At 38.5% G+C, this 18,206-nt stretch overlaps 1 protein-coding gene across 15 annotated transcripts in view; it reads right to left on the bottom strand.

Annotated features, from left to right (window-relative positions):
* MDFIC (MyoD family inhibitor domain containing) overlaps positions 1-18,206 on the bottom strand; it is a 291,855-nt gene that overhangs the window by 84,290 nt on the left and 189,359 nt on the right. For 12 of the 15 annotated variants that reach the window (XR_007402123.1, XR_007402122.1, XR_007402124.1 and 9 more), the window contains one exon: positions 662-784. Coding sequence is in view for 9 of the 15 variants with exons in the window: in XM_049093830.1 (XP_048949787.1) it covers positions 662-784 (123 nt within the window). In the remaining 6 variants the exon portion in view is untranslated. Of the gene's footprint in view, positions 1-661; positions 785-6,834; positions 6,911-8,944; positions 9,066-18,206 lie in introns of those variants that run through there. The other 3 variants (XM_035698708.2, XR_007402127.1, XR_007402126.1) reach the window with 3 other exon arrangements.

Raw genomic sequence — 18,206 nt, 5'->3', positions numbered from 1 at the left:
TCGTTATATGGCAAATTCAACTTTTGAGCCTACCGGGGGAAAGCTCCAGGTCTACACAGGAGAACCCGACACAGAATCAGTCTGAATAGCACCCGAAAGATACGGCTGTTGCCAGGCATTCCCACAGTCAAATGACAATATCACACAGCTTTTGTATATACTTTATAGAGCACTTTCAGGAAGAGGAAGAGAATAAAAAGAAACCAAGTGGTACTAAAAATGTTAATTATAAACAACAACAACACAACAAAAGAAAACCGGTTTAGAATCATTTGGCCATAAGAACAGGAACAGGAATGGTATCACCAAAGAACCACTGACTGTCCTTTTTCTCTGTCTTTATCTTTTTAGTTTCACAGTCCACTTAGAGTTGTTGGAATTATACTTTGTCAGTGCTCAAAAACAAATTTTTATCTCTATGAGAATTAATCCAAAATTTAGAGGTCAATTCTTCCTTTTTTTTTTTAAAGGATGAAGATGGACAAACAGTATTACTTCTATTTAGTTTCAGCCCTACATTTTAAAATATTCATGAATATATTTACAGAGAAACTCTGTTGATTTATAGATTTCCAAGAGAGTATTATGGAATAATTAACAGAAAGCATATTATCACAGCCATAGACCCAAATCACTCTGATTTTTCTCCAAAGATACTCACTTTGTATGAGTTCGTCATCCGAACAATTTCCCCAAACGGGCTGGTCTTGCATCTCTCCACGTGAGAAGCAGCTATCGGTAGCTTGAGTTATAGTTCTCTCAGCATTTTCTTTATCACATTTTTCTAAATAAAACAAAAGATACATATTATTAAATGTTACCTATTTTTCTATTTTAAGACTTCTTCCAAATGCTTCCAAGTCTGCCATAATTTAAGAAAATGGAAGCAGCATCTCTGTTGACTGTTGCATAGGTTACTGAAGCAGTAATAGATTTATTAAGCACCTACCATGTGACGAGCATCAAAGAAACAAATATATTCACAGTAAAAATAACCTGTTAAGATTATTATAAATAAGTCATGGTAACACAAGTGGTCTGCCATGACAGAGACATGTGCAACGGTCACGTAAAGGATGAAAGTAAGTCCATACATTTAGGGGACGGGTGTGGCAGGGAAAGCATGCCAAAGAAGAGAGCTCATGGAATGACTGGGATAAAAGTCAGCCAGCAGATGAATGAGGAGCCACTGAGAAGTGTGAGCAAGTACAGAAAGCAGAGAGTGCAGAGCTCTCTCTGTGGAAATTTGGGAAAAGAGGCAAGGACTGTGTTTTCACAGTCCTTGCCTCTTTTTCAGAAAGGAAGGATATTTAGGATGGGAGATTTATACACGGGTTTATGGGTTCTCAGGAGGAAGGCCAGGAAGGAAAAGTAGTATCTTATCAGGAACATCATCACTCAATCAAAAGGCTACTACAACACAAGGTAAAATCCATGTTCTAAGAGGTCCAGAGCACTAAAGACATTCAAAGGAAGCCAAAGAAACTCATCCAGATTCAGAGCTCAAGAAAAGCAGTAGAGCAAGAGGTGCATGTTGGATGGTCTTTAAAACATTAGCAGGAATTCTGAAAGCAGAGATGGGAGAAAGGCCATCCCAGGTAGGAGAATGGCATGGGCAAACTCCACAACCAAAGGTTCCAACTCTCTGGAGTGTGAAATACTTTAAAGGGGACATTAGATGATAGAACTGGAAAGGTCTGATTAGAGACACAGCATGGATATTTGAATGTGAAGGTGAGGGTGAGAAGTCTGGATCAAATTTAAAGGCAAGATACGTAAGTCAAAATAGCCATTAAAGCTTTATGAAGTGCCTTATCAGAACCATGTATTAGGTAGACTAATACATTTGTACACAGTAGTGTCTCACTTCTGACTGCGTTTTAACTCACTTGGGGGGCTTTAAAAAAAAAAAGCAGATTCCTGGGCTCTGGGCCCCACCAAAGATTCTATTTCAATTTGGCAGTGGTGCAATTCGGTAATTTTACTACACTTACGTCCTTGAGAATCGCTAGAGTATGGATGTACCTAAGAGGGAGAAGAGAAGAAGGGAAACTAAGAGAGATTTAGAATAGTTCAGTTTAATTAGAGTTCAACCAACTGAATGACAAGACGGAAAAGGAGGTAGATGTGATAACATAGCCAGAGATCTGCACAGATAATCAGGGAGGATGGGATTGGAGATGATGGAGCACTCCTGGTCAAGGATTTGACTGGGAAAACCTAGAGACGAGGAAAATAATTTATTACTTTAAAAAACATATATCTGTACATAGGACATGTTCAGACTATGTGCTAGGCAGTGAGGATGCAAAAGACTGTGAGATGTGGCTCAGGCCTTCATGGACTTCACGGTTTAGTGGATGAATTTTATATTGCACATTTGAATTTGCAAATCATAAGTAAATCACATTATAGCTGGAAACACTGATCTTCCTAAACTTGACTGCTAAAGCCGTTGAAGTGAATGGGCTCATCAAGAGTTAATGCATTAAAATAAGAGTACCAAGAGGGGTCTGTATAATTAGAAAGGAGTCAGGGAAGGACGAGAAGTTGGATGATGTCAAGCCATGGAAGCAAGGAAAGGAAAGAGATTCAAACAGAAGTTGTTAGTCAACTGTGTTAACATTTCCAGTGGAAGGAAAAAATTTCTGCACATGCAAAAGTTTCTCATGTACCATGGGGATTTCACAACAATTGAAAAGTTCTGCCATGAAACACATTTCAACAAATGAAAATAGATGGACACCCACTTAGGACTAAATCCAGAGGCTAAAATCCCTGGGAAAAAAAAAAAAAAAAAAAGCAGAGTCTTCAATGCTAAGTATTTTCAGAAAGCATAACCATATTCATATAGCAGTAAAATATAAATCAGAAGCATGCTAAACCAATATGTTCTAGAAGATTTATGTAACATTTACTCAGCATTATCCTAGAGAAAATGTAATCTTCCTGAGAGGTGTTAGTTTCAATTAAAATCTTTACTTTTTTAAACAACTCCAGAAATCTTTCCACTGTTACAGTCAACTCAAGGCCTTTCTGAGATTATCAACAGAAGAGCTTTTTATAAAAACTCACTAGTATACATAAACTAGCTCATCAGCAAAGTCCTACATACTTGCTGCCACTGTTATGTAGCTAACTGCCGCCAGGTGTCATGCTAGTAGGCTTGATTCAATTAGTAACTTTAATTGAAGCTGAATGAAATTAATTATATAATTTTGAGCTGTTCAAGTTTAATTCCATTAAAATTAATTCATGAAACCAGGGCATTATGAAGCATTGCTGACTAAAAGAAAATAGGTATGAATAAAGCCTCTAGACACACTTGACTCACATTTGAATCATGTCCAATATTCAAGTGCTCAACACAGGCCCTCTAGACTCTCCACTGAATAAATGAAAATGTCATGTGGTCCATATACACATGGATCTAGTAGTGACCCACTAGTAAGGGGAATATAAAGTTCCTTCTGCTTTAAGGCACAGTTTTCACTTTTTCTTTTTTTTTTTTTTTTTAAGTTTCCTTATCTGTGAAATTCTAGAGTTAGAGTCCTCCTTGGGTTAAAAAAATAAAAACTATCATTCTCTGTCCCATTATATTCAAGAAATAATAAGTAAAACATAATTACTATCAAATCACAATCATCAGTCTATCCAACTCTGCCTTCTTTGAAAAGTAATTGTCTTGGCCCAAAAGTTGGTCTCAGCTTTTTGCTATGACCCCACAGCACCCAGCCCAAAGCAAGGCCCTGAAAAGGTTCTAAGTGTAAAAATAAAGTTGACTTTTGCCAATACTCCACATCTATAAACTAAACCTCCGTGACCACTTGAGTCCTGTACAACTTTGTAACAAACATAAATTATTTTTTTAACAGAGCCTTACTATTTAATGCAATGCATATATGGCAGCCTCATAAATGCTACGCAGTTACATCTAACACTGAAGAAACGTACTGAGGCAGAGGAAGAGTTAATCGATAGACAATTGCAAGATGAGCACCACAACGTCCAGCCACAGAACCAACTTTATAACAACTTTCAATATTTTGGGTCAGCCACTACTCATTCAGATGGCAAACGGGCGGCTTCCGATAGCACATTTCTATGATCAGTGTAGGTTTACAGTGTTACTTCTGAACTGCAGAAGCAACCACGGTCCTGGTTTAAGCACTTCCCTTCTGGGTTTATGAAGGTTTGTAGTTGCCATTCAACTAGTACGTGGTCCCCCAAGATATATCCCATAGGTAATCAAGTAACTTCGTGATGCAGGAGGTCAGTCTGTACCTTTCCACAAGAATTCTGTACATACATCCAACCAGCACTCCTCCCTAACTTAACAATTTTCCCTTAAAATGAGACCTTCATCATCTCAGTAATGCCGTTCTTTTGTGCCAGTGGTTCTCTACTATTGAGATCCTTAAACATCAAGATACACAGGTCCCTGGTGCTTGAGTGGCTCAGTTGGTTAAGTGTCTGCCTTCAGCTCAGGTCATGATCTCAGGGTCCTGGGATGGAGCCCCATGTTCCTTTGGCTCTCTGCTCAGCAGAGAGTCTACTTCTCCCTCTCCCTCTGCTCCTCTTCATGCTTTCTATCTCATCAATAAAATATTAAATAAAGAAATGCATAGGTCCCAACCTCAGAGGTCCCATTTCAGGTGGTATGTGAGGAGTTCTATCATCATACACGGCTAGGTGTAGGGGATACTGTTCTAATTAAGTTCTGTTCTACACAATTTAGAGAAAACTCAGGAAAGCCTACTAAACACTGAGATACAGACCTGCTTCTCATCACCTCGTCGCAGTACTCCAAGTAATCAGAAAATGCAATTTTGCTTCATTCATAGTATAGAGGTATTCAGTCCTGTCCCCCTGTCAGGACAACTATGAGAATATGAAATCTGAGCCACAGATAACAGTGATCAGTTCTACTAATGGATGAATATAGAAGCATGTTTCAGAAATTAAAATAAAAATTGAAGACACTTTAAAGATAGCACTAGACCAAAGAATAGCTGCCTACTACTGGCGGCTGCTTCCAAAAGGCTGGTTTCCTAAGAATTCTAGTTACTCTGAACCATGAAGGAATCTCTGGCAAGGGGTGGGGGTGCAGGGGGGTGGGGTGGGGGGACGGGACGGACGACACAGACAAACAAAACAAAAAAACCCAACAACAACAACAAACAAAAACCTCAGTCCCCGACCAAAATAATCCTCTAGCTGGGGTGACCCAACATATACACCAAACAGGCAACTACAAAACCAAAGCTAATGAAAACTGCCCTGGGTTATAATTCTGATTCAGAAACTGACCAGCTGTGTGGCTGGGGCTCATTTTCTTCAACCGGAAATGAGGGCATGGAGCTGGATAGTTGCAGAGGCTTTTTTTTTTTGTCTCTAAAATTCTGTAAATCTGACTCTGCAAAGGGGCTAAACAATAGAGCCAAAGCTTCATTTACACATTGAAGGGTGTTTAGAATGGAGTGGAGGAAATCAAAGAAAAGCCTTTGTGAGGCATTGGATTTGAGTTAATTCTCAAAGAAAATAAGTGTGAATAAGCAAAAGAATCAGAGGGGAAAAAAAATAAGGATTCTAAAGACCCATTTACTTATTTTTTATTTATTTTTAAAGATCTTATTAATTTACTCATGAGACACACACAGAGAGAGGAAGAGACATAGGCCGAGGGCAGGCTCCCTGGAGGGAGCCCCATGCAGGACTTGATCCCAGGACCCCAGGATCATGTCCTGAGCCAAAGGCAGACACTCAACCACTGAGCCACTCAGGTACCCCTAAGCGACGTATTTAAATAAGATATGTCCTACACAGAAACAACTATCTTATAGGATCAAGATAGGATCTTTATTTTTTTGTTATTTTTCTGAAGAAGAGTATATATGGATGGTGGGAAGTAATCTCTCTCTAATCTCACTCATTCCTGCTGAAGAAGGAGGAGAATGAACCAGGCAAACAGAATTTCTATTTACTTTTAAATTCTATACTATTTTACCAAGTTGGTATTATCCAAATGTAAAACTTTGAGAATGAGAATTTTACTTACCTCAGAGAGTTCAACCTAGTTGAATAGTGGTTAACAAAAGAAAATAATCTAAGCGCATTAAAAATAAGCAAATTAGATATTAATGTATGTACAATATAATATTATGTTCTATGCCACCTAACAACCACTCAGCTGGTGTATGGTTGTTAAACAAGTTTTTAAAAAATGAAAAAATACTTCCTTTTGTTGAAAGAGTAAATTAGTGAATTTGTGCAATTACAGTTTTAGCAATTTTCAAAGGACTTTAATATATAATATTCATTTGATCTTCAGAACCGTCAATGATATTTTAAGAAAGAGCACGTTAGCTCCATTTTACTGATGAGAATACAGAATGAGTCTTACAGACAGATAGTCAGTTGAAAATAGGATAAAAGAGCTGGAAAACATCTTGCAGCTCAGCTAATTTCATACTGTACGTGGTGTAGAAAGACCCTTTGCAACATTCAGCCCCTCAAAATTCCAGGGAATGGACACCTCACAAAGAAACACATCTACTCTTGGTCAGTTAGGTTCATTAGCAAGTTATTAATTATTTTGAATGTAAATTTGCTACTGGATAATTTATAACTAGTCCCAGTTCTGCCCACTGCAGGTAGAAACAGTAAATGTAAACTTCTCTAAAAGACAACAGTTCCAACTACTGAAGAGGGATATAGTTTCAGATCAGTCTGTAACTAAGCAAACATACTCCCTTCAATAGCTAAATGCTGTTAGCACATAATAGTAAAGGAATCTAGTCATGCTGCATGAGGATGATTAGTTCTCAAACTTACTAATGAGCTTTTGAAGTTCAGTATGTGCCATAGTTTTCCAAGAAATGGAGACAATATTGTCATGCACAAAAGTTCAGAGATATCTTGAGTCTTTTCTGACGAAAAAAAAAAAAAAAGACTCATCAGATTCTTTGGTACAGAAATACCATCTCTAAATTGTACTTTGCTCTAGAAGTGGTTAAAAGCAAAGGATCTCAAATCAGGGCACCTGGGCCCACCACGAAACACTATGGATCCTAGGCAAATTCGTTTCGTCAAAATAGGAACAACGACAGAATCTACCTCATAAGGTGGATGTGGAAATAAATGGAATCATACCTGGGAAGCAGAGTTTCCGGTATATAATAAGGGCTCATCCCCATTTTCCATTATTACCTCACTAACTGTTACTACAATAAGCATCTTTTAAAAACTTGGCATAAAGTTATTATATGGAAGCTGTTGAGGGCAGTATCTATTCAGTAATCCCTATGTGAAAAACCCTGCAAGAAATCTGTTTCCAGGCTGAGTATAAGGAAAACTATTGCTTCCTCTGAGAAGCTATAATTTTTTTTTTCCTGATACACATATTAAAGAAAATGCTTTCTTTCTGACCCAAATTTACAGACAAAATTGAGTGAATCTGACCCTATAGTCTCCCTGTTTTTTCGATTTTCCCCCATGTTTGGATCTCCCAGATACCTATATTTTCCATTCCTATGTTTTATTCTTCTTTTAAAATGTACTCTTATAAACTACCTCAAACATGCTGCTGAACTAGGCAGAGGTATATGTAAATGCACAAGCCAACCATCAAATACATTTTCTACTTGTTATCCATACTTTATTTGCTTATTTCATGAAAGACTATAAAAGATGGTGCTTGGCAGAAATCTTTATAAAATCTCATAAAACTTTGCGTAAAATACACATATATTTGTATATAAAGGTTATAAAGTTACTTTTTTTTTTAAAGACTCATTTATTTATTCATGAGAGACACAGACTGAGAGAGAGACAGACACAGACACAGGCAGAGGGAGAAGCAGGCTCAGGGGAGCCCGAGGTGGGACGCGATCCTGGGTCTTTAGGATCACGCCCTTGGCCGAGGGCGATGCTTAACCGCTGAGCCACCCAGGCTGCCCTAAAGTTACTTTCTTTATGCTTAAAGGGGGTTTGGGGGCTTCTGCATGTTAGAACTGCATCCAGTTCAATATTTGATAATAATCTATGACAAGTCATTTATAATCTATGTAAGATGTATATCCTTACTGCTATGTAATGTATATTCATACTTCCTTTTTCTGAAAACAAAATTGCTTTAAACGATTTTTACTCTTCCATTAAAATACCGGTATTCCATTAAAATGTGGCTCAGTGGTTTAGCGCCGCCTCCAGCCCAGGGTGTGATCCTGGAGTCCCCGATGGAGTCCCACATCGGGCTCCCTGCATGGAGCCTTCTTCTCCCTCTGCCTGTGTCTGTTCCTCCCCCCTCCCTCCCTCCCTCCCTCTCTCTCTCTCTCTCTCTCTCTCTCTGTCTCTCATGAATAAATAAATAAAATCTTTAAAAAATATATTTAAAATAATACTGATATTATTTCAGATGATCTATGTGTGTTCACTAGGTGTTTTACTGTATGTTGGCAAATTGAACTCCAATAAATATATATATATATATATATATACACACAAAAAAAGAAAAAAGAAATCTCAAATAATCCAAGACTAAAATCTCTGGGCAAAGTAAAAAATTTGGGTCTGTTTGTTCCAGAGGCTCAGAACAATGTAGAAATGTACAAATGCTTCCCAAATGTAACCTCTAAAAACCAAAGATAAAGCAGCTCTCAGGAAGACCTGAGGCTCTGGTATTTTACTTCTTCACTCATCAAAAAAACACAAACAAATCTACAAAACCCTCAAGCCTAATGACCTTCAAGAAGCATAGCAAAGCCAACCTGCTTTGCCTAATGTTCTAAGATAGATTAAAATCTCATTGTCCAAAAAAGGTTAAGATAACCAAAAGCATTTTTAACAGATGAATGAGCATATGCGTAAAGTTTCATAATTTGTAAGGCAGTAAAGTTATTATATAAGCACAGATCATTATAATCAAGTTTATAGAAATAAATACCTAAATCAATTTAATTTAATCAATTCGTTGTTACCGATAATTTGAAACGGGACACTTCTGAGTAAAATCTGAAAGGCATTCCTTCAAAGGGCTTCTTAGGCATTCTGAAGCTTGAGGTGCACTGAAATTCAAGAGTGATAAAAATGACATGACTCAACTAGTTCACAGGCTGGGGATAGACAGAGCGGGTTATACACATAGCCATGTGGAAAAATTCCAAATTTAGATAAATATACAATTGAATATGACTATGCAAATGAAAAGGTATGAAATCCAGTAATAGTTCCAGTATTATCTCAGTAAATCAGGGCTCTAAATAAATGGCAGAAGGAGCAGGAGAGGTGAGAGCAAGCTGATACTGGTGACCAGGACACATTACTTGAGTCCCCTCTATCTCTTCCGTTTGAGACAGAGGGGACTAAACCTACAGTTCCTTGTCCTAAAAACAGATTTTCAGATGACCTACCCTGAAGCATAGTGAACCCCTATCTCTTCAAACAGATGTTGAATTGTGTTCTTTTAACCAAGTATGCTCACACTAAAACCAAACACCGGCTTATGGAACTGGGAGCCAGACGGGCTTTTGGAGGTCTCAGATCAACCTGATAAGCCTGAATTCAGATGAACACCCTCAGCATCCAATATTCCCAAGAACAAGCCAAGGAGCGTAGGCATGAATGCTTCCAGGACGGGGACTTGCCTCAGTGCACCTCTCACTCTAGTTTTGGACTGCTTTGACAATTCAAAGACTTTCCTCACAGCTAAAATCTGCTTCCCTGTATTTTTCACTTATTCATCCTATTTTGCTATTTTGCTCTTTGCAATCGAAGTCTAATCTTCCTTCCACATGACAGTCTCTCACTAGAAAATACCTCATGCTCTTGTGTCTTTATCTTCTCTGTGCAAACACCCTCAATTCCTTCACTGGCTTTTGCAGGGCCTTTTTTTACATCCTGCTCACCCCTATGGGAAGGACAGTCTCCTTCCTATTGTCTAAAAAGCTGTTATGAAAGAGTTTTGTCGTACTGACTGTGAGAATCCAGGGAGGCCATATCCACAGCAGCTCTCTCACTTAGCAATTGACTAAGCCTATTACAAAAAGGAATTGAGGACTCTGACATCTTCCCTCTTTTTTAAATGATGTCACACACCCATCTTTAGTTTTTTTTTTTTTTTTCATGATCACTATTGTAACGGCCATAATTCTAAAATTTTTCTGTAACCTCTCAGTTCTATCAGGTGCGGGTGGACCCTTAATTTGTTTCACTATTATGAAAATGAAGGCCAACGGAAATCAAAAGTGAACCAAAGGGGGTTGTTTCATCTATAAAGGCTTTTCAAAACTATGATTTGAGTCCAATCTTGATATAAGTCAGTGAGAGAGGATGAAGAAGAGCATGTCACATAGCAGTGAAACCAAAAATAAGATAATAAGAGAATGAGAACGTCATTGGAATTTAAATTTTAGACTTTAGAATGATGGACACGGATTATAAGGTCAGGGGATGTATCCTCTCCGGTCATTCTCCTAAAGGCCCAAACCAGAGCCACTCACAGAATTCGCTAACCTGGCTCCTTGCCTTCCGGATCATTTCTTTGAGACACTGCCTTCTTTGGATTCTCCTCTAAGACAAACAATCCATTCTGTCTCCACAATCTTTGTGATCTCGTTAACTTCTGCAGTGGTCCATGATGACCACCTCTAGGAGAAGGACTTGTATAGATCCATTACTCTAGACCCATGTGCTAATCTATAGATCGGAAAGTTCAACTCTACATGAATCGATCTTTAGCAACTCCAATTCAACATTTCCCAAAATTCATCACTTCTCTTCTGTCCCTGACGATTTCTCCAACTGTAGTCTACATCGTGGTCAGTGGTATTCACAGAATCATCTTTCAATTCTCTCTTTTCCCTGTCCCAACATAATCAATTATGGAAGTTACAACTTCCCAATTTCTCTCAGATGTATACTTTTTTTTTTTCCCTATGCCAACTACCGGTACCAATCCTTTACTCTTCCAACCAGAAATACTGAGTATGTTATTCCTTAGCTCAAGAAAGATTAAATTCATTTTGCACCTTGATGAAAAACTGGCATCTATTTTCACGTTGCATATATTTTAATGTGAGCTCCTACCCCATTCCCACGCTCCAGAATTTCATCAGTGAGAAATAAAGAGTAATAACCATACCCCTCAGAAAATGCATGTCACTTAAGTGATAGAAAAACTTAAGTCCAGAGTAGGTCCACATTCACAGAGTCCAAAAGATCAAGGGCTCATCCACCCTGGAAAAGAGTAGGAGGACTGTATCTCGGAGCAGAAGCCGGTTCCTTTGTACTGTGCCAGCTGCCTTCAGAGGGCCTGTCACATACTCAACCACAAACTGCTTTATTTTTAGTGCTCAACTCTGCATCATCCAAACCAAAAAGGCCTACAAACTGTATATTCTTCAGATGGGGTCACGAGCAGTCCAGCCCAGACAAAACGGACTTCTCTCTCACCATTCTGAGTTTCTCATTCAACCTCTGAATGTGTGTGCTGCACCAGTCGGCTGGCAACTGGCCATAAACTAATCTGTCACATGGTCCTTGTCGTAATCTTGAACTGATATTTAGACAAGGAATTAACATTTAATTTGGCACATTTATATCTCATCCTCTCTCTCACCTACTTCACATGAATTCCTTGTGGGCAAACCAGGCACTACACATTCTTAATCTTCACAGGACTTTGTACGTAGTAGGCACACACAAAAATATCTGTTAATAGTGTTTCTCTTCAAACTGTCCATAATGAAATCTACGTGCTGGTAAGAAAGTTAATGTCAGGCTTCACTCCTGAAACTACTAGGAAACTCAGGCATAAAAACACATGCATATGAATCATCTTACTTCAGATCATGTGGGTGTAAATCTGAAAACAGAAGTGGACTGCAAGTAGAAACCACAAACGAAATTAATGTTAAAATAACTCTGTGCATAGCTGCTACTTAGTGAACCCTAACTGATTAAATTAGAAACTTTAAATACAACTCAATTTCAAAAGCAAGGCTAAAAGCTTTCCTTCTTCAGAATTTGTATGCTGGTATGAAAAGAAGATACAAAAAGTGTAAATAACTTCAGGAAAGAAGGAGAGGAGGGAAGGGGAAAAGAGAGACACAAAGATAAAGAATACAGAGAGCGGCATCCAAAGCACTGGTGCACAAATAACGTGTAAGATTCAGACAGCAGGAAGAATGGCAGCTCCCTTCCTCTACTGCAATGAATCAACAACACCCACCTATCCAAACATCTAGAGTCTAACCAGTGCAGCAGCACTCTTCCCGTAATCAAAATCGATGATAAAGACCTTTAGAAACAGAAACATGAAAATCGCATCTCTCGCCTTTACATACACTAGAATAATTCCAATATCTCAGAAAGACAATTTGGTTGAATTGTTCTCCTTTGTGGGGTTATTGTATCATTCTAATTTTCCATTTGCAAATGGCTTAACTTTAGATTGTGTCAATTTATGCTTCCTTATTTTCCCCAAATCTTTTATTATCACAAAAATATAATGCTAGTAAAATAACTGCACACAGCTATTAGAACTTTCCATGAAATCACCTGAACAAGATCCAGGAAATAAGGTACAAAGAAACAGGAAAGGCTCTTACACACCCAAAAATTTCAATTTCTCCACTAGCCCTATAAAGGTCATTCAATTATATATAATATATATAATATTATAAATATCAATAGCATATTAATAATATACAATATATATTATGTATATGTATATAAAATTTATAATAAATCTATTTAAAAAAACAAACAAAAAATCCTTCTGTATTAACTAACCAAACAAGGCCAACAGGCATGGATGTTGCTGGCCAGAAACCTTGGCCTGCCAATTGCACTTCTGGTCTCTTGGGCTCCCCATGTACCCTAGAACACAAGATCAGTTAGAACAAACATACTTCCCCCACATGCGCTAACTTCCTCCCTTGTTCCCCACTGCTTCTACCCTGCCAACCTCCAACCCTACGCTAATTCCAAAAATTCATTCTATCAGCTTCTATTCTCAAGCTCCCTCATGCTCCTTGCTGAGAAAGGCAATCAACCATGCTGACCGTGTCCACTCAAAATTCATGCCATTCATTCTTAGTTAAGCCCCCAGTGTTACTGAGCAGCCCTTTTGTTTGCCCCGGATTGAATCCCTCTTGAATACTTCATTCTTTGAAATCTTTTCCACACATCTCAAATTTCTTGACTCATCCTAACCGCCCTCCCCCCCCAACCCTTACTCTCAGCAAATGTTACCATCTACTTTGCTGAGAAGATCCTGGCCTCCCACGATCTTTTTATATCAAATTTTCTCTGGATTATGGCTCATCATTTTCTCCCATGCCCATCTGAACAGGGAATATTCTCCATTTTCCTGATGGGTCTCTGTCCTGTTCTGTCCCAGAATTTGACTCTTTCAATTACACAGCCCCACCATACTACCACTGTACTGCATACCCTTGCATTCATTCAATCTCTCTATCCTCTGATCTCTTTCCATTAGCACATGGTGATCACGTTCAAAATGCACCCATCCAACCGAAGCCCTTTATACATCTTGCTTCTCCTTTACCAAACCAAAGCTTCTTTCATCTTCCACGACTACTAAACTTCTAATGCTTCTGTAACCAATCTTTCTGGACTCTTTCTGCATTCTTTTCCCTTCTCCTCCCTAAATGTGGTCGTGCCTCCAAATCTGCTCCTCAGTCCTCTCTCTCACTCTTGTCCTCATCCATCAGCTACCTGGTAGTGAACTCTGAGCCTGGGAGCCTGACCCTTACTACTCTCCTAGGCATGAGTTCTAATTTTCAGTGGCTTACTGGATTAAGTTCCAGGAACCAATATGAGCAAAAGATGATTCAACATCTCCTCCCTAGGTTTCCACTCAGGCTAAAAAGGCAAACCCATGGATGACCTGAAATTTCTACCTTTCCAGCATCTTCCATATTAAATATGTTGCCCACTCTATCAACTGAATTCAGTAACATTTAGACACCATGCTTTAGGAGATTCACAGATGACAAAAATCAAAGCACTCAAGGAGCTCTCACAGCTAAGTAGAACTCTATCCTACTTTTGCCATTGTTCTTAAATTCATTTTCTTAATTCCATTCTTACTGGTGCTGCCTTATGTCCTCTTTTGTCAGGTGACTGTAATAGCCCCCTGGATAATCACTACCTTCATTCTTGACCCTCCCATCAACAACATCCTTTGCACTGCCACCAGATTTATTTTCCTAAACTCACCAATTTGGTCCTGTCTTTCTCAAGAACTTTCAATAGTTCATCACTGTCAACAGAAAGGATATACAAACACCTCTGAGGAGAATTAGGGTCATCCTCAAAAATCACCTTAGTTTTTCTTTTCAACCTTATCTCACTCTTTGTTCCTTCATAAAGACCATCCAATAGGCTTACTGAAGTACTCAACATCCTGTAGTAATCCCCTCCAAGCTCTGCTTTTCTGGCATCCATCTCCACAGAGCTGAGTCCTACGATTATGCTTCTTCGTCAACTCAAATCAAAGTTTTCCTTGAGGTTTTCCCAAATGCCCCAGCTAGACATACTTTCTCTCTCCCATGTTCAGCCATTGCATTTTCTTTCTTTCTTTTTTAAAGATTTTTTTTTTTTTTAATTTTTATTTATTTATGATAGTCACACACAGAGACAGAGAGAGAGGCAGAGACCCAGGCAGAGGGAGAAGCAGGCTCCATGCACCGGGAACCCGATGTGGGATTCGATCCCGGGTCTCCAGGATCGCGCCCTGGGCCAAAGGCAGGCGCCAAACCGCTGCGCCACCCAGGGATCCCTCTTTTTTAAAGATTTTATTTATTTATTCATGAGAGAGACACAGAGAGGCAGAGGCAGAGGGAGAAGCAGGCTCCCCGGGAGCCTGATGAAGGACTCAATTCTAGGACACCAGGATCATGACCTGAGCCAAAAGCAGACGCTCAACCACTGAGCCACCCAGGCATCCCTACCATTACACTTTCTTTGCACATCTATTAAAGCACTTATCAGTCTACCTTGCATTATGGTTACGGGTGAATGAACGTGTTGCCCCATCATTCTGCAAGACTCCGATTTCATTCAGTCTATTTCTCTCTGTATTTGTCACATTGCAAGGTTCAATTTATTACTGTTTCTAAGAGAAAGGATAATCAAGATCCCAAAACTCCACTTACAAGTGAACGCAAGTAATATGCAAATTATGCACTCTTTTCCTTATTATTCTACAATCCTGGGATTTCCAAAGAGAAGTGTAAGGTGGCAGGACGAGAATACCTACTGAGGTGGTGGAAGAAAATATTAAAATATCTATTTCACTCATTTTTATCCCATCCATTTACAATTCCTATTTAAGTATCTCTTTTCTAGTTCACAATAGATTTGTATTCTAGTACACAGAACTTTAGAAAGTTCTTTGGAGATAAATGCTCAGCATTATTTTTATTAATTGAGGTATGTAATAAAAATGCTGAAGGGCAGTAATACAGACTATATATGGGAGTGATAGGATTTAAAATTTGGAACTTGAAAAAGAGACTTTTTAAAAGTTTTCTGAAGCCTTTCTACTAAAAAAAGAGACTTATTAGAAATCTATCAATATAACTTGTCTTTCTACAGAAAAAAAGACTCTAAAACAATGATTCTCAACTAGAATACCTGGAGCCTGTAAAAATGCAGATTCTTGAGCCTTCCATCCAGAGGTTGATTCTTTAAATCTAGAGTGGGGCCCAAATGCCAGTTGTCTTGAGAAATTAGGAGAGCATGTGACATTCTAGGCCAGATAATTCTTTGTTGTAAGGTGCTGCTCTGTCTTGTGCATTGTAACACAGTTAGCATTATCCCTGGCTTCTACCCACCAGATCCCGGGAGGACCCGCTCCATTCACTGTATGTCTACTAAACATGTCTCCAGGTGTTGCCAAATGTCTCCTGGAGGGCACAATCACTGCCGACTGGAACCAGAGATAGAAGCTATCCAAAGATGACACACTTTGAGAAACGCCATCCTTAATCGGAAGGAAAAAACAATATGATACAAGTAGAAGACTATGGGTATCACAAGCATACATTGCATAAATTGAAATAAACAGGCTTCCCATAAAGGAAATCTGATTAGCCACTATAAACTCCTGACAACTCAGCTAAGCTTCTAAGTCAAAGCTCTTCTTATGTAATTTCAACTCGAAGATTTTCTCCCTAGCTTCTATTTTAAATTATTTTTAATTAACTTCACTGGCATTTTGCATCCTGCTATGAAAAGTCTGCCTAATAGTCTCAGAGGACTCTCCCAAGAGAAAAGAGTGCATTAAATCACACATTATCACATTAAAGTATATTCCAGCACTCGCAGTCCAACAGACTAAGTCTTGGCAACTGCAATGGGGTGGGTGTGGGGCGGGGGGTGATGCAGGAACTGGAACAGGCTCAAGTGATTCACAGTATCCAAAGCCTATTATCTTCAATTCATCCATCCGTAGAAAACAGTTATATTGATTCTCTACTTCAACTACATTTATCACAGTGATAAATATTCCGCAATTTGTGGTTCTACCCCGATTTCTACTGACTGCATGAGACCTTGGCCAAGTCACTTAAATTCTTTGGATATCCTTTCTAAAGAGTGAGCCAGTTGGACCAAATTATTCCTAAAAATCCTAATTACAAGTCACAAGGGTATGAATGAAGCACTTAATTAAAAAGCCCTTTCCATTATATGGATTCTAGTAACTACTGCACAAAAAGGTAAGTACCTACATTTTCCATGTTGATAACACAATGAATTTTAGGATGATTAATCCAAAAAAAAAAAAAAAAAGGCAATTAGATGTACCACATACACAAGATCCACTCTCTTTTACAACGAAATTAAATTTGGTCCAAATCATCTACCCACTAGGACAATTATACAGGTACTCTGCATAATAGTTGTGAGTACGTGTTTATGTTCTATTTTCTGTAACAGAGATAGCAGATCAGCTGCCTAGAGGCCATTTCCAGCCTGAAAGTGTGGTTGCTTTGTTGGCTTGGACAAAAATTGTATTTAATCAATTGCCAACTTTTAGAGAGGGAGAGATGATACATAAAAATCTGTATTTCCAGTGTCTCTTGAAGTATTGGAAGATATTAGCCCAAATGGCAACAATGAGCTGGAGCTGAGCCGTACCGCCTCCTGGCCCATGAGCCTTCTCAAGGCTCGCAATCCCTGCTGCTCCCCTATCTTCTGACATCTGTCCTGGTTCCTGCTTATAGCCTGAAGCATATGAGCTTCTATCCTTGCTCTGTAACAATTTTCGAAATACACAGAAAATATTTTTAATGCTTTCAAAGCAATAGAATTTTCCTTGCAGAATCACAAGAAAAGGGTAGAAATTTTAAAGAGAGAGAAGTATGCTATTAATAAGGAAAACCTTCCTAACTCTGAATGTTGATGAGTAAGAGTTACACTGTAGGTTTCTAACAACCATCTGAAAGACTGGATTCTAGATTTGATGGTGAGTTCACTAGAGACCCCTTAAAACGTCTTTTAACTTTAACATTGTATGCCCTTAGTTAGCAGGATGGATAGCTCATCATAATGCAGTAATATATGTACGGATTTTATCTTGTCATCTGTGTATCTTTGCTTATAAGGTAAGACTTGACCTTGTATGTCCCCTTCATGAAAAGATATTTTCTGCTAATTTTCATAAAACGCTCCATTTTTCTCACTGATTTTAATATATGAAATTTTTAAATTAACTTTCAATTAACTAAGCAGCCACATTGTACCAGAAAATGATTAAACCATTCTTCTGAAAGGATGATAAAAGAATCCAAGGACAGAAGGAAGAGGATAAAAGAACTCAAGAGCTTGAGAGTAGAATGCTCTGTGAGCAAAGCTCCTTTATTTGCTAATGTCTTTACCAATAAAACCAACCTACCCATGGAAGGCTGCATCTTGAATCTTGTACCCTACCCACTGAGTCCAAGATTTTTTGTCTTTCAATTACACCTTATGAAATCTGCTTGAGACAGTATTCAACAAGATTCTGAGGAGTTTCCTTTTTAAAAAAATCAACTTTATATTATACTTAGACTTAAGTTGATGCCTATTCAAAAGATGTGAGTCAAAGATGAATAAAAAAAGCACTATATAACTATGTTGTTGAGGATCGGCCAATAGTTAGGTACAATATAACCCAAGAGTTTTCACACTGATAA

The sequence above is a fragment of the Canis lupus genome, chromosome 14 (genome assembly GCF_003254725.2).
Source record: "Canis lupus dingo isolate Sandy chromosome 14, ASM325472v2, whole genome shotgun sequence".
Classification (NCBI taxonomy): domain Eukaryota; kingdom Metazoa; phylum Chordata; class Mammalia; order Carnivora; family Canidae; genus Canis; species Canis lupus.
Note: the sequence above shows the minus strand (reverse complement) of the source record. Positions and strands in the feature narration are given on the sequence as shown.